The sequence below is a fragment of the Pogonomyrmex barbatus genome, unplaced genomic scaffold (assembly GCF_055798465.1).
Source record: "Pogonomyrmex barbatus isolate J1 unplaced genomic scaffold, ASM5579846v1 scaffold16, whole genome shotgun sequence".
Classification (NCBI taxonomy): Eukaryota; Metazoa; Arthropoda; class Insecta; order Hymenoptera; family Formicidae; genus Pogonomyrmex; species Pogonomyrmex barbatus.
Window position 1 is genome coordinate 7,300,966 of NW_028297112.1, and position 12,293 is coordinate 7,313,258.

At 47.6% G+C, this 12,293-nt stretch overlaps 2 protein-coding genes across 2 annotated transcripts; one reads left to right on the forward strand and one right to left on the reverse strand.

Annotated features, from left to right (window-relative positions):
* Positions 1-5,010: 5,010 nt before the first annotated feature.
* Positions 5,011-6,081, reverse strand: LOC148937197 (uncharacterized). Its single transcript, XM_089074151.1, has one exon. It carries the CDS (start codon positions 6,079-6,081, stop codon positions 5,011-5,013), a length of 1,071 nt encoding a protein of 356 aa, XP_088930277.1.
* A 3,671-nt stretch (positions 6,082-9,752) lies between these two features.
* Positions 9,753-10,403, forward strand: LOC105424084 (uncharacterized). Its single transcript, XM_011634126.2, has one exon. The coding sequence runs from the start codon at positions 9,753-9,755 to the stop codon at positions 10,401-10,403; it is 651 nt and encodes a 216-aa protein (XP_011632428.2).
* The last annotated feature ends 1,890 nt before the right edge of the window (positions 10,404-12,293 follow it).

Below are 12,293 nucleotides of genomic sequence, written 5' to 3' on the forward strand. Positions count from 1 at the left end.
GAATTCCAATCGTTTCCGGGGGCAAGGTGTTGTGCGTTATCCGCACTTACCACGAAGGAAACATTGGACTTCGAGCACGCGGTAATTCTAATCTTTTAATTAAATACAATATACGCCTGGAGCCTCTGCCGAATGCCTAAAGCACGGAGGAATCGCGCGGGTCGTAACAACGCACTTCGGCGGCTTGAATACGACCTCCACGTGGCCGCGATTTACGATCATAACGCGATCATCGGCGAGGAAGTGAGTTACGACGGCGAGTACGAACTTCTCGTGCACGACCGCCTCTGGAGCGCCTTACCGGCCCCGTCCACCCCCGTAGCAACTTACCAGGGAAGCAGTTTCGGACCACGCATCTCCCTCGAGGAGTATCTGCGCAGAGCGGACACCGAAAGGTAGGTGAAAATCATACATCAAGTTTTATTCCCGGTTGCTTTCGCGTTCCCATCTTGCATACGTTTCAGTAAAATATAGAGTATAAAGGAATTAGACGTGAATGAATATAAGAGTACTCGCGTTCAAGATTCTTTCGGGTTGCGTCACTCGTTTTGTTCGCGTCGACCGACCGTCGCATAGTTGCATCGCCCGACCGGAAGGGTTTTACGACCGACCCTTTTTTGCCGCCCTTGCCACTTTCTCCTAAGGCATGTAGGGTTTTGAGCCGGTTTATCGCTACGCACGGAAATATTCCAGTTTCGTAATATCATTTTAATATTGAATATTCGCCGCGTAATATTAATTCCCGTTATTTGACGTAATGTGCCCGCCTTGCTTTCTCGAGCCACGAGATTCGCGCACTCACCCGGCCGCCGTATACAGATACCGTAGGAGCACGGTGCGTTGCCTTACCACGTTCGGATATCGACGCGTGGACGACGCTATCGCCGAGTTACTCCCTAATAGTGCCGAATATCTTTGCTTTCGATGTAAGGAGGAAATACCAGAGGGAACTCTTACGTATCGTCTTGAATTGGCCCACGCGTTCCAGTTCGGGTATACTTCCGCCCGGGATCATTGCGATTGCTGCCGCGCTAGTCTTGTAATAGTCCGCGACATTGAGCTCTGCCCTGACTGCACCGAAGTTTTTACTGTGTCTCTAGAAGTGCTCAGGGAATTAGGCAACGCTATAGAGAACATCTGCGGGCGATACTACCTCGACGAGACCAATCCCGCTCCCGACGGCATCCTATCGCGCCGGCTAACCAACTTCTCTGTTGCACTAATCCGCTTACAGTCTAATAATCGCCCAACGTCTGGTTAAACGCAACGTTAGCCGTGTAATTCACTGAAATTTCCTGAGGACTTAATAATTCGCCGCTGACATTATCGGAGGGGTTCCCGCGGATTTGAGCAGTATAATCAGGGTTTCGTACTCCTTAATTCCTTAATTCCTTAATTCTTCCGAACCGCTGTTGGCGATTTGCCGCTCGATCGCTGGCAGCGTCGCCGAGAGACGAGCGTATTCCCGCCTTGGTCCAGTGCCACGTGGCGATTTGCTTTGGCAATCTCGCCACCGCCTGCGACGTAACAGTCTGGAGACAACGTTGCTGGATTCGGGGGACTTGGAGCCCACAGACTATTCTTGAAATGTGCTTCGTATTCTGATTGGTAGATTTCTTCACACCCGAGTAATTCACTCAAATCATCGGTGAGCGCGGATTTAATTTCATATAGAGTTCGACGAATCGCACGCTGACGTCCGGCGCGGTTTTTGCGTTTATTCGGCATCGAAAGTGAGCATGAAGGGAAAATGTTGCTTCCCTTACAAGTTACGAATAAAAGGTTGAACTTTCTATCGCGATGAGAACCTGTAGCCCTCTGTGGGGAGTAGTGCGGGTGGACGCACAACTTGCTAGCCAAGAAGCGAGACAGGTTGTCAGATATCTTATAATTTGGCGAATTAAAATGCGTGAGAAGCGGTGCCTCTCTTGGGGAGTAGTGCGGGTGGACGCACAACTTGCTAGCCAAGAGAGCAAGCACGGCTTCCCGAGTCGCTTATTATTTTGATTAAATTACGCGTGGTCACTCTACCTCGCGAACTCTGTCGATTGTACGTTTCGCTAGGATGGGTGGAAGGATTGGGATTTATTAATTGTTTTGACAAACACTAATCACTTTTTACTTATATATATATATATATTGTAAGATATTCAAATACAAAATTAATTGATACAAAAATTAATTAAATTGTAAAACATGTTTAAAATTAGATTTTTAAGAGCTTGAATTTGAATTGAGTTACGTTAGATTCACTAGCACTACAATAGAATTGGAATTGATTTGAGATTGAATTCGAGTTATTTCTTAATACTAGAATTGGAATAGAACTTTCTTAATACTAGAATTGGAATTGAAGAGGGAGTTCACGGACTGGAGGTCCTCTCCAGTCGGATTCGCGAGATGAACTGCTTACAGTCGGCCGTGCACTGAAGTGCTTCGATTCGGCGGCTCGAAACTGCGGCGACGCTATGGTGGGAGTGCGGCGCTCGCGTGGGAAGCTAGAGGATGGCCAGAGTGGGGCTCGCGGTAACCTAGGGACGTATCACGTCTGTTCTTTGCTTCGTGTTATAAAGATTTATCATTGTAAAATTGAAAAGGATAATATCCTTACAATAGGAAATGAAATTATTAATTATTCTGACGCGACAGACGTGACAGCATACACCTGGTAGATCTCGCCGAGGCGATGACTGCGTCTCGGTTCGTCGAGGAGCTGCGCGCTCTCGCGTGTCGCGTGAAGAAGGTTCTGTGCGCGAGCGTACCGATGTCGAAGCTCACGCCGAATGAGCGGAACGCTTTTCAAAAGGCGGCAAATTGTCACATATGCGGAAGGAGCTTTGGGTCGTACGATATTCGCGTGCGCGATCACTGTCATCTTACCGAACGATACAGAGGACCTGCGCACGCGAGCTGCAATTTAAATTATCAGAACGCGTTCGTTATTCCCGTTTTTTTCACAATTTATCCGGTTACGATGCACATTTCATTATCAAGGATATAGCGAACGTTTTCAAGGATAGAATCGATTTGTTACCGTTGACTAAGGAGAATTACATCGCGTTTTCGAAAATCGTCAACGATTCGGCGTACGGAAAATGGAAAACTTGTGTTAAGCTGTTTCGTGGATTCGTTTAAGTTTCTCAATACTAGTTAGTTTAGAAAAAGTAGCTTCGTATCTAGATCGGGAAAAATTGAGAATCTCGCGATTCGAATTTTCCAATCTCATCGCGGAAGATTTCGAGTTGCTCACGCGCAAGGACGTATTTCCGTACGAGTACATCGATAGCGTTGATAAACTGTTAGTGACCGAGTTACCGCTGATCGAAGTCTTTCACAGTTCTTTAACTGGCGAAACTGTGAGCGTTAGCGATTACGAACACGCGCGAAGGATATGGGAGCGTTTTCATGTGAGAACTCTCGGCGAATACAGCGATCTATATTTGAAAACGGATGTGCTCCTCTTGGCGGATGTTTTTGAAAATTTTCGAGATACTTGTACGGAAAGTTATGATTTGGATCCAGCGCATTATTTCACCGGGATATACGTGTGACGCTACGTTGAAATACACGAATGATTCGATCTATTTACCGATATCGATATGATGATGTTCGTAGAGCGCGGTATAGGCGGCGGTTTGAGCCAATGCTCGAACAGATACGCGCGAACTAATAACCAATATGAATCGTCATATGACTCGTCTCAGCCGTCGTCGTATCTCATGCACTACGATGTGAACAATCTCTACGGCTGGGCCATGTGCGAACCTTTACCGTATGCGGAATTTCGGTGGGTCGAGAATGTCGAGGGTTTTGACGTTATGTCCGTGTCACCTGATTCCGATATCAGTTATATTCTAGAAGTTGATCTCGAGTATTCGCGTTATCTTCGACGACCACGCGGATCTTCTGTTCTGCCCGACGCGCGAGAGATCGCCGGAAAATCGAAACGAGAAGCTACTCGCCACGCTCTACGACAAAGTTACGTGAAGCATTATCGCATACTTATAATCTTATAATCTTCAGCAGTGCGACATGGTTTACGCGTGATGAAGATTTATCGCGCGTTGCGGTTCGCGCAGTCTCCTTGGCTGCGCGAGTACATCGAGTTCAATACGGAACGGAGAACTCGCGCGAGCAACGAGTTCGAGAGGGATCTGTATAAACTGATGAACAACGCGATTTTCGGCAAAACAATGGAGAACGTGCGTAATTACATAGACGTGAGACTCGTGACGCGTTGGGACGGAAGATGGCGCGAAGGCGTTGATCGTGAAACCGAATTTTCACAGTAGGAGCGTCTTCGACGAGAATCTCATGGCTATTGAGTTGCGCAAACTCGAGGTTCAGTTTAACAAACCAATCTACGTCGGTATGTGCATTCTAGAGATATCCAAGATACCAAGATACGATTGTACGATTTATCATTACGATTATATAATGCCGCTCTATCGCTCTAAGTGCAAAATCATGTATACGGATACCGATAGCTTGATATATTTTTTGGAATGTCGAAACGTTTACGAGAATATGAAGTGAGATATCGCGAGATTCGACACCAGCGACAACGTGTACGATATATCGCGTGCTAATAAGAAGGTTCTCGAAGGTTTGATGAAAAACGACAACAACGGAGCGATCATGATGGAGTTCATAGGACTCAGGGCGAAGATGTACGTTCTGAGAGTTTTGGGAAAGAGCGAGAATACGAAGAGAATAAAGGGTGTCAAGAGGAGTACCGTCACGAAAACGATAACATTCGAGGATTTCGCGCGTTGTTTGAACGAATCGTCGCAACAATCGAGACGTCAGGCGTGCATACGCACAATGCTGCACGAGGTTTACATCTTGTCTTAAACTAAAGCTAGCTTTGAGTCCTCACGACGACAAGCGATACTTAATACCCGATTCCACCATACATTACCGTGGGGCCATTATAAGATACCGTTATTAAATACTAATGTAGTATAAAAATTTGTACCAATGTAAAACAAGTAATACACTCTTTATTCATTACAATACAGCTGTTTTATGAATCCAAGAGTTATGTGTATTGTCCATTCCTAACCATTTGACGAAAACTCTATCGTTCTTTCTACGTAGCACTTTCTCTACGAGATAGATATCGGGATTGGAAACTCGCAGTAACTCATGTTCGTAAAACCCTCCGGCTATTGGCTCTTTACGATAGTCTTTCAGCAGATACGTCACGGGATTTGTGCGTTGTACCTTAGCGATTCGAAAAATCTCAGTCGTCCAGTTAGGCGTATATCCCTTCTCGAAAATCGTTTTGAACTTGCTGATGCGTACCGGATCGTTCATCTTGAATCTTGCGGGGGCTGCGATCTTCAAATGACTGTATACCGTGGAGAGGAGTCTCTTGACAATGGCGGGAGTTACGTCCGCCGGTCGCATTCCGATCGTTCGATGCGCGCAGTTGTTATACTCCGGGATTAAACGCGGTAGAGCGTCGAGCCATCTGTACAATCCGTTAAGCGTGAAGAATTTCCACATGTTCTTGAGCGTGCGATTAAATCGCTCCACAACCGTCGCCTTCATCACCGAGTACGTCGAGTAATGGCGTATATCGTACCTATCAGTAACCGCTTTTACGGAGGCGTTGTAGAACTCCTTGCCCTTGTCCGTTTGTAGATTTCGCGGATGTTGATAGGCATCGAGCAATCGAAGACGATTGACTAGTTCGTTGGGATCGTTCCAATAAACATACTCGATTCCTTTGTCTCTCACCCGCATAGCGGATGGAACAGAGTCGATCCCTTTTTTTCTCGTTTTACCAGTACCAGCGCCACTTTTATCTCTGTCGAGCAATAGCGGCGCGATGATATGCTTGTACTTGAAACCTTTGTTACCTAGAATGGGCATAAGCGCGTTGTGGCCACGCCGATGGGCGTTCGTAGTCAACAGTATACCCTTGTACGTTTGCTTGTCGTTCTCCGTGTACACGGCGTCATCGGAAAGTCTCTTGAAGATCAATTCGTATAAGCCCGGGATAGTCGGATATCGCGTGTCGCCCACGATCACGCTGTCGTCGGCGGCCACGTTGAATCGCCTGTCGCTAAGCATCGAGTCGTCCAAGTCGAAGTACACCCTCGAAGTAAACGTGATCGATCTCGCTCTGTCTGTCCCCGTTTAGAAGCGCGCCCATACATTTGCGACCAACGGTCCTCATTGCGCGTTCGAGATCGATTCTTCCGATTCGTTTCTAGTCGCAGGACTCACCGTCGCGATCAAGGGCGATCTCGTCGAGAGGGGTCTCTTCGTCGGTTTCGACGGCGGCTCGTCGTCGTCGTCGGTCTCGCGTTTCCTCTTAGCGCCGACGAACGCGATCGGGTCGATTCCCTCGGTCGACTCGTCTCGCGCGGTGTTCTCCTCGCGGCGATTCGTTTCAACAGCTGAACGATCGGCTTGAGTCGCCTTTCCAGCGCGATCTCCTCTTCTATCTCATCGATTTTTAACTCTCTGTACTTTTTACGTATAGAGTTCTGAGTCTTCGCGATCTCTCGCGCCGTTTTTTTCTGCCGAGCGATGTCCGTACCAGCCGCAGCATCAACGTCCATACTCGCAGCAGCGTCAACGTCCATCCTCGTAGCACAACAATCGCTCTACACCACGGCGAAATCGTTAAATTCTCGTCTATATCTACCATTCCTTAACGTGCTGTCCTTATCGATGACTACCAACCCATATTTGCGTTTCCAACACGCGTGACACAAGGCGTAAAAATTCTCATACGACATATCCGTGTTCACATCTGTGCTCGTTGTAAACGTGCTTTAGGTTAGTACCAGCCTGCTTAAACAGAATCAAGAGATTCGCGTTGTTGCGTATCAAGTGTTTTGGAATTTTAGCGTATGTCTGACAAAGATAGAAACAATCGATATTCGAATGTCGACCCATGGCGAAATATTCCCTGATCGCGTTTAGCTTGTTACAGGCCACGTCGTCGAACACGAATATCGAATCGGGAAGCGCCTCGCTCGGTGGCACGACGTCGCTATTGTTCGAGAACGGATGATAGCCGATCTCGTCCATCGATTCGAGCAGTTCCGCCAGGTATCGATACTTCGGTTGTTGCAGGGATTTCGAGTAGACGTACACGTTCTCAAAGCGCGCGCCGTGCGGACTTTCGAGCATGCTTATCAACATGTTCGTTTTACCGCAATTGGAGGGGCCGCAAATGATGTAACGTATCGTGTTCGGTAGTAGAGGGCCGTGTCTGCGTGCCCTTCCGACCGCGTCGCCCGAGATTCGTCGAGCCTTACGGTCGAGATTGAGTACTCCTATAGCCGGCGACCGTCGAACGAATCGCATTTACGCACGCTCGCTTCGAGGAGACGCGACCGATAATCGCTTCACTTATACTCGACGGCGATTCGTTCGCGCACAGTGATCGGTATGTTTCCCCTATTGACGGACAAACGCGATATTCTTAATCTATCCGTCCAACAGTTGCGATTTATCCCGAAATTTGTTCTCATGTGCGATTTCGACAGATACGTGGAGCTGCTGTGGAATAGACTACTCGATCATCTGAGAGCGGACCCCGAGGTGCAACGTTGTCGTGTGTCTGGAGCATTATAATCGTCCGTGGCAACGATCGCATATAGACGGTCCTGCGCCTCTTATCAAAAATTGTAACGAATGTTTAGCAGCGCAGGATTACTCGATCGCGAGCACGACATCTATTCGCGAAATAAGAAACTCGCCGATTGCCACGACGCCGACCGAGCTCTCGCCGAGAAGGCGCGCGAACGTATAACGGCCGGAGATTCCACCTTCGGCGAGAGAGTCGCCGCGACCGCCGTATGGGCTGCTATGAAAGCAAAAATAAAGCTAGGCATGGGTTTGAGAAAGAAGAAGAGGAAGACGACGACAACGAGGAGGAGGATACTTCCAACGGTGAAACGCGGAGGCTTGTTACCCATTTTTCCGATATTAGACGCGCTCAGTTCTTTCGGTGGCGCGGCGGGTGTCGCGAAGGCGGTGAACGCCAGTAAAACCGCACGGCGTGGCGTTGGTCAACTGGAGGAGTTGCAACGTCACAATCAAGCGATGGAGGGTTACGGATAGCATCTAGCGCTTTACAAACGTGGCAGCGGTGTGACGAGAAGAACGAAAAAAAAATCGTGGAAGGAAACGTTAGAATTGCTCGAGTTACCGCTCTCCGCATTACGATGAACGAATTGTTGAACCGCTCGGCGCGTCATCTACGAGTATCCTTCTTCAGAGGAGTGTTTATGCGTGATGCATTACTATCGAAGGCGCGACGCAACGAGAGCGGCATCGTGAATCTCGACGACTCACTGGGTCGCCTATGCGAGGAGGGGAAACGACGCGATTTACTTCGACGGTTTCGGCAATCTTCGACCGCCGAGGGAACTCGAGAGATATCTCGGCGGCATAAATATAACGTACAATCGCGGATCGTATCAGACGTACGATCAGAGCATTTGCAGTCAGTTGTGCCTGCGATTTCTCTCGAAGATCGCGATATCGCTAAGCCTTTCGTTCACCGATAAGAGTAGCGTCCTCACGGCATGCTATTTTCCCGCTTTAGATCTGAGCGACGACGATTACGAGTTAGGTCTCACGAATTTCGAGACGTACAATACTATATCGAACGTCGATTCCACGAATAATAAGTTTTTATTACGACAAAACGATCGTGATTCCCGAGGAGGTTTGTACGAATTGAGCGCGATAGACAGATATCTGAACGCCGCTACCTCTAAAAAGCGAAAGATCGACGAAGAGGACGAGCGATGATGACGAGAGCGACGATATCGTCTACGACGAGAGCGACGAAGACGAGAGGGGCGCGCGGTCTCTGATCATTCGAGCCAATGAGAACACTATGAGAAGCGAAATCAGGTGCGAGCATCAAATCGATTTCGCGAAACCAAACAACATCGGTTCGCTCCTGGGATTCTCGTCGTCGTGCTACGACCGAACAAATAGCACACGTCCGACGGACCCGTGATTATCATGGGCGTGAATATACATTCGGGTGGAGTGCAATATCACCGCGAGTGCGTACAGCAATAACAAACCGGTTCACACGATACACGAGTTTTCGCCGAACGTTCCTCCGGGATATAAACTGTCGAACGCTCCGACATCGATCATTTACTTTCCGATCATCGCGCGAAACGTTATCGATATCACACTTCGAGTCGTGGATCAAGACGGGCGACCGATCGATTTTTGCGGAAAGGAGATAACGGCGCGACTTCACGTGCGACGACGAAGGCATTAGAGAGAAATGCGCGAGAACGAAAGATGCTCGTTTTGAACGAGTGATACGCGAGAGGAGGAAAAGACGCAAACGCTACATCCGCGATCCTACCGCAAAACGACGCGACAAGGAAGGTGCGTGAGGGAAGAGCGAACGAGTTGAACGCCGTGAACGTCGCGTTCTTAAGATCTTTAGGCTGCGTCGTGAAGAATCGACACAGCGAGCGACATTTTAAGTATCGGAGGTGCCCCGATCTTTGACGATCATATCGTGAGAATAGAATCCCACACTTACAATCCGTACGCTAACACCACGTTCGGATACAGCGACGAGATACGAATACCTATACAACAACAAGATCTGTACACATTGCCGTGCGAAAGTTTTCTATACATCGAGGGAAAATTCGCGACGAGAGAGAGCGCGAAGGAAGACACGGCGAAGGAAGGCATGGCGAAGGAAGTTACGAGAGCGAAGCTAGTCAACAAGTGTCGCGTTTATGTTCGACGAGATTCGATATGAGCTCAATGGCGTGGAGATCGATAAGAACAGAAACGTCGGCATAACGACCTTGATGAAAAACTACGCATCGTTGAGCTACGAAAGAGATAGAGCTTTACAGAACACCGGATGGGAAATACCGCCTATAGCGTTGGACGATTTCAACTTTTGCGTGCCTCTCAACGTACTCCTCGGTTTCTGCGAGGATTACAAACGCATAGTGATAAACGCGCGACACGAACTCATTCTGATACGCGCTCACAACGATAACAATTGTGTCGTGGCGCATTCAAATCAGAGACCGAAGATCACCTTGTTGAGAATACAGTGGCGAATGGCATACATGAAACTTAATGACAAACTGTCGCTTCTGCGAACGTTGGACAGCGGACGATATCTGAGCATGGGCTTTCGTTCGTGGGATCTGTACGAATTTCCGCTGTTGCAAAGTACGATCAAGCATTCCTGGACAGTAAAAGCGGCGACGCAGTTGAAGAAACCACGATACGTGATTTTCGCGCTACAGACCGGAAGGAAAAACGTACCGTCGGAAGACGTTTCTAAATTCAACGATTGCAAGCTGACTAATGTAAAACTCTATTTGAATTCCGAGTTCTATCCCTACGACGAATATGAATCTAGATTTTGAGCGTAACAAGTTCGCAGTGCTGTACGATATGTATCTGAAATTTCGAAAGACGTATTACGAGTGTGAGACCTGCGAACCGTTCATGACTGTCACTAGATTTCTGCAATATGGTCATCGATTGCTCCCGCCAGAACGAATCGATCAAGAGCGCCACCGTCGACGTTCGCATAGAATTCGAATGAGAACATTCCGGCTAACACAACGGCTTATTGTCTCATCATTCACGATAGAGTTGTAGAGTATAACCCACTGACGAACGTCGTACGTAAACTCACGTAATCGCTGTTTTCCTACAAGAATGATGCCGAACATACCGATCTTCGTCGGTCTGCAAGGTTTTACCGTTCGGGAAAAATTTATGGTTAAAGAGGTGACAATATTAAAAAATGGAAAAGAGCTAACCTATCGAATATTTCGAGAAGCGATACTCTGGAATCTTCTTAGAAAGACGGAAAAATCTAAAGCGTGCTGGATAACCTCCAATCATCACGGCCTGCAGTGGAGCGACGGCGACGTCGCGTACAGACTCTCGAAGCACGTGATTCGAAACGGCGTGTGCGATCAATCGCGAAACGCGCCTAAACGGGTGTACGTCAAAGGCTTGGAGAAAAAGAAGTGGTTAGAGGAGATTCTCGACTGCGATGTCATCGCGGACCACGACATGATCGTCGAGACTATCGACGCGGATTTCGAGGATATAAAGCGCCTAAGCACCCTAGACGACATTCAAGCATTCCACTGCGAGCGTCACGCGAAGCATTGCGCTATGGAGAACGTATGCAAATTGTACGACTGGTGGTCAACGACGGGAATGTATTACCGAATTGTAATATCGCGTTAATGACTTATATGTCAAATTAGTTTTTAACTATTGTATTATATATTAGATTCAGTGCTTATATATTATAATTAGATTCATTGCTTATATTATAATCGAATTCTTTTATCGCTCGCTATACTTATATACATGCTTGAGGAAATACACAAAACATTATTTATGATATATCTCACTTTTATTTCATCTGAATCTTACAACCAAAGTACAGAGCAACGAGTTCGCAATCGATGATGTCGTTACGATCGAAGGCATCGCTATCGCGTATGACTCTCGAGATATTTTCCGTATTCTTAGCGGTGAACGCGATATCCTTGAAATGCGCCAATTTCGTATCGATTTTTCGTAATATCTTGGTCAACGAGATAACGAGTCAGCTGACGCAATGCTCGCGCTCGAACATGTTATTCACTATTTTCTTCGACATGGTCAAGCGAGCCGCGAACGTTTCCAGGCGTATTATCGTCAAGTTGTTGAGTTTTCCGAATCGCACGGTCATATTTCCAATATGCGACGGGGCTGGAAAGGACGATTCTTTGTTGGTACACTGCAGATACTTCGAGAGAACGTGTCGTTGCTCGACAAGCAGCCTCCACGTATCGGGCATCGAGATCTCCTTGCCATGACTATCTCCCAGGATAATATTCACGCGCGAGGAACGTTCAAGAGTGACACATACATTAAGAAACTTGTATCCCTTCATCTGTACATGTATCTTAGTCAAGGGATATTTTCATTCTAGAATTCTAATTGGATTATTTGTACAACCGGCGTTGTTATGACTCGACACGATCGGCCTGTCATCGTCGAGCGTCCTCTTCCTCCTCCTCGCGTCGTCTCTCTCGTCGACTTGGCGCGTCTCGGAATCCTGCGAGTGCTCGATATCGTACATCTTTACGATCGAAGAGATCGCGCGATACTGTTCGTAAACGTTTCGTATCCTTCGCTCTATACACTATACGAAAACTTCCGTGCCTCTTCCTCCTCCCTCTCCTCTTCTAAATCGTCCTCGCTCGAAAATACGTTCCTCATTTGAGCGAGTCTTTTCAAAAGAG

What these genes read in the sequence shown, in the direction of transcription:
- LOC148937197 (XM_089074151.1), bottom strand. Translation starts at nt 6,081, where the DNA reads ATGCTTAGCGACAGGCGATTCAACGTGGCCGCCGACGACAGCGTGATC.
- LOC105424084 (XM_011634126.2), top strand. Translation starts at nt 9,753, where the DNA reads ATGTTCGACGAGATTCGATATGAGCTCAATGGCGTGGAGATCGATAAG.